General features: G+C 68.1%; 1 protein-coding gene across 1 annotated transcript in view; it reads right to left on the bottom strand.

The window, feature by feature from the left end:
- PLXNA1 (plexin A1) overlaps nucleotides 1-3,985 on the bottom strand; it is a 38,442-nt gene that overhangs the window by 18,607 nt on the left and 15,850 nt on the right. Inside the window, 2 exon segments of the mRNA XM_027768809.1 lie at nucleotides 890-1,090; nucleotides 3,270-3,384. Of these exon segments, the coding sequence (XP_027624610.1) occupies nucleotides 890-1,090; nucleotides 3,270-3,384 (316 nt within the window).

Genomic DNA, 3,985 nt, shown 5'->3' with positions numbered 1-3,985 from the left:
TACCCCTCTTTCTTTCCTTGAAACGTGGCTGAAAAGCAGATAAATGAAGGCCCGGTGAGAGCCCACACGTCACGTGACTAGGGAAGCCGGGGCAGGCAGCGGCAGGGGCAGGCAGCGGCAGGCGCAGGGCGGGCGGGGCTGACAAAGGCTGGCCGTGACAGGGCTCCAAGGACAGCAGGAGGCAGGAAGAAGTCCTCGTGGCCACCTGCACCTGCCCCAGACCTGGGACCTACTGTGGCCCAAGACCCCATGCCATCCCGCTGGGACAGGCCGGGCTGGCCCTCCTCTAAGCCCCTCGCACCTGGAGCCCGCGGTGGGGCTACCAAAGGCCTTCCGCTGACAGCCCAGGTCTGACCTGTCCCAGAGCCACCCACACGGATGGCAGACGCCAGGCCACCTCTAGGAATGGTGTGCTAACCTGACCGCAGAGGGGAGACGGGGGCTGCTGGCAGTCACTGAGCTCAAACCTCTGCCCAGGAGGGCTCAACTATGCAGGGGTCGCCCTTCCCCAGACCCCGAGCTTGCTCAGAGTGCTCCAGACACACCCCCAGACCAGCTCTGCAGCTGCCATGTGGGTGTCCCCCATGGCCACGCCACATGCTATGCATGGCCAGAGGTGTACCCTGGCCCAGGGCCCCTCGGGGTGGGGCTGCAGAGGCTGGCAGGCACCTGGCCCTGGGCCGATGGGAAGACTATGGTGGTCTGGCGGCGCCCTGCCTGGGCACACCTGGTCCACTCCACTCGGCCCCGCCCCACAGCCTGCAGGTCCCTGGTCTAGCTGCGTGCTGCGCTCTCTGGCTCCCGTGTCTGAGATCTGCTCCCACTAAGCATCCAGGTTCTGGGCAGCTGCAGCCCCCCAGCCCACATGAGCCAGGTCACCGGGGCTCACCGAGGAGTTCTGGCACTGCAGGCTGGAACTGTTGAAGCGCAGAGCTGTGACCCGCGCCGGGCTGCCGGGGATGTGGAAGAGGCACTCGTAGCCTCGCTGGCCCGACTGCGGCTGCGGCAGGTTCCGGGCAGCCAGGGTGATGGGCTTCACCACGCCCACCGGCACGTAGATCTGGGTGGAGGGCAGGATCTGCGGGCAGTCCTGGGGAGAAGGAGGCATTGCGGTGGCGAGTGGGGGCACCGCCTCTGCACCCAGGCCAGGGCCTGTGCACACCCAGCCTGTGCAGAGCCCGTGCTGTTCCACCCAGGCCAGGGCCTGTGCACACCCAGCCTGTGCAGAGCCCGTGCTGTTCCCAGACACGCTGCACGGTGCCTGCCCTACACGCTGGCCAGCCAAGGTGGGGGCCGCCCAGTTGGGCCGGAGGCCTGGGTTCTGCCCCCGTGGGGCTGGGTGGGCACCCGGAATGCCACCTGGTGTTCCAGAACCCACCATCCTGGAGACCGAAGGGCCCCATCTGGCCCACAGCTGCAAAGACCCTAGAGGCCAAGATGGCCCAGAGGGGCTGCAAGCTCTCCACCGGGGCCCAGGGAGCGTGTAAAAATAGGCAGAGCCTGGCAGAAAAACACCCAGGCCTCAGGGGCCAGTGTTTCAGCAACAATAACTGATGCAAAGGCCCAGCCTCCTTGCAGCACGGCTGACGGGCCACAGCGGAGATGGCCCACGGGAGCGAGCCTGCGTGAGCTTTAAATAGGGGCGCTGAAAACAGGCCCAGTCCCCAGGCCCTGCCCTGGCTCCCAGGGCGCTGAGCCCAGGACCAGCCAGGCAGAGGTGGTCTAGGCCTGGGGGCGGGGCGCGGACTGGGTTCTGCCCCCGTGGGGCTGGGTGGGCACCCGGAATGCCACCTGGTGTTCCAGAACCCACCATCCTGGAGACCGAAGGGCCCCATCTGGCCCACAGCTGCAAAGACCCTAGAGGCCAAGATGGCCCAGAGGGGCTGCAAGCTCTCCACCGGGGCCCAGGGAGCGTGTAAAAATAGGCAGAGCCTGGCAGAAAAACACCCAGGCCTCAGGGGCCAGTGTTTCAGCAACAATAACTGATGCAAAGGCCCAGCCTCCTTGCAGCACGGCTGACGGGCCACAGCGGAGATGGCCCACGGGAGCGAGCCTGCGTGAGCTTTAAATAGGGGCGCTGAAAACAGGCCCAGTCCCCAGGCCCTGCCCTGGCTCCCAGGGCGCTGAGCCCAGGACCAGCCAGGCAGAGGTGCTCTAGGCCTGGGGGCGGGGCTCGCAGGACCACTAGCCACTCTCAGGCAGGGATGCCTAGAGGCCCCGGTGACCCAGCCAGCTCCAGGGCTGTACCTGCCTCCTATACGAGTCTGTGCACGGCCTGGCAGGAGGATGCTGCCACACTTGCACAGGTCCTTCCCTGGCCACCGGAGGGGTGCCCAGTGGCCATGCCCGAGACTCAGGCTGGAATTCCCCTTAGCCTGGGTCCACCCTGGGCCTCAGTCCCTGGGGACTCAGCCCTGAAAAGGGGGTCCACCTGGGCTCTGCGTTCCGGTCCAGGCCCAGGCCCATCTGGGGACCAGTGAACCCCTACCACCCCGAGCCAGAGCAGCCAGAGTGCAGCCTCAGAAACCAGGCGCTGACCACGGCGCAGGGACCCCTCGACCCCCGTGGAGGGAGCACAGAGGCTTATCAGCAGTGCCCCGCGGGTGGCAGAGGAGGCCCAGCCCAGCCTAGAGGACCACGGCGGGCTGGAGGCGCCCTGCCTGGGCACACCGGGTCCACTCTGACCCACCCCGCTTCCCAGTCCAGCCCCTCCCTGAGGCCCCAGAACTCGGGGAGCAGCTGTATCCAGAGTGGGGCCCCTGGCCCCTGTGAGCTGGGCCTGAGCCTGGGCAACCAGGGACCCGTGGAAACATGGCCCTGTGTGAGGAGGGCCCCAGGACCCACCAGGGCCAGAGGGACAGGGGTGTGGTGATCACCGGGCCCCCCACCGTCCCGGGGGTGCTCTGTGACCGCCTCACGATCCTCAGAAACGCGTACCAAGAGCCTGCGGCCACAGCCGGAGCACGACTGTGAGTGAGCCCGCCCCCAAGAGGAGTCTGAACTGCCCGCTCCCCTTCCCCAGGTGACGGCCCACAGCGGGCCACCCGCTCCTGGGCTGTCCTTGTCTCTGGGGAGGGGAGAGGGAGCCTGGGCTGTCTGGCCCCCAGAAGCACCTGGAGCTGCCTGCAGCCCACCAGGGCTCTGCCCCACACAACCCCAGCCACCATCTGAGCAGTCACACCTATGGCAACTCCATCCCACTCGGCCGGCCGGCAGGCCCCAGGGGATGGCCACACCGGAGGCGCCTGTGCAGTCCCACCTGGCCTCACCTCGGACGCGTTGACGCGGCCCTCCAGGAAGGCGCAGTCGGCGGCGTTGTGTGTGCACACGTGCCGGTACTTGCACCAGTGGCACGGGAAGGAGCCGTTGACACACGAGAGGCAGCTACGGGAGGGAGGTGAGCGGCAGTGAGGCCTCCACACATGCTGCAGTGTTGTGGCCGCTGCTTCTCCCTGGTGCCCACCTGGCCCGCGTGCTGCCTTTGGGCCAGCCCCGGCTGCGCCCTCTGCTCCCCTCAGCCCATGAGCCTCCACCAGGGACCACGGCTCCAGACATGGCGGTGCGGCCGAGGACGAGCCAGGCTACCCTCTGCTCATGTGCTGTGGGCTATGGCGAGGGGTGCAGCTGCCAGGGAACTGGCGGGGTGCTGCCGTCTGCCTTCCCAGCAAGCGCATGTCCCACTGGGCGAGGGTGACGGCTCCGTGCTGACAGCTCCCGGCCTGTGATGGGGTGAGCTGCAGCGTGTGCTCTGCAGGCCCCAGGCCAGGCCCGCTGCTCCATCTCAGGGCCTCCGGCCACCACTGCCCCTCCCTGGTCCTCCCAGCACACGGCCCACCTCGCTGCTCGAGGCCCTGGGTCCCCTCCAGGCCTCTGTCAGCCTCGGTCTGCACAGCCCCTGCCCCAGGGGTGCACCCGGTCCACCCAACACGAGAGGAGCCGGGCCAGTGGGGGGGGGGGGTCCCGGGGGGGGGCGGGCGGGGTGGGG

This window comes from Tupaia chinensis, unplaced genomic scaffold (genome assembly GCF_000334495.1).
Source record: "Tupaia chinensis unplaced genomic scaffold, TupChi_1.0 Scaffold147500_2, whole genome shotgun sequence".
NCBI lineage: Eukaryota > Metazoa > Chordata > Mammalia > Scandentia > Tupaiidae > Tupaia > Tupaia belangeri.
Note: the sequence above shows the minus strand (reverse complement) of the source record. Positions and strands in the feature narration are given on the sequence as shown.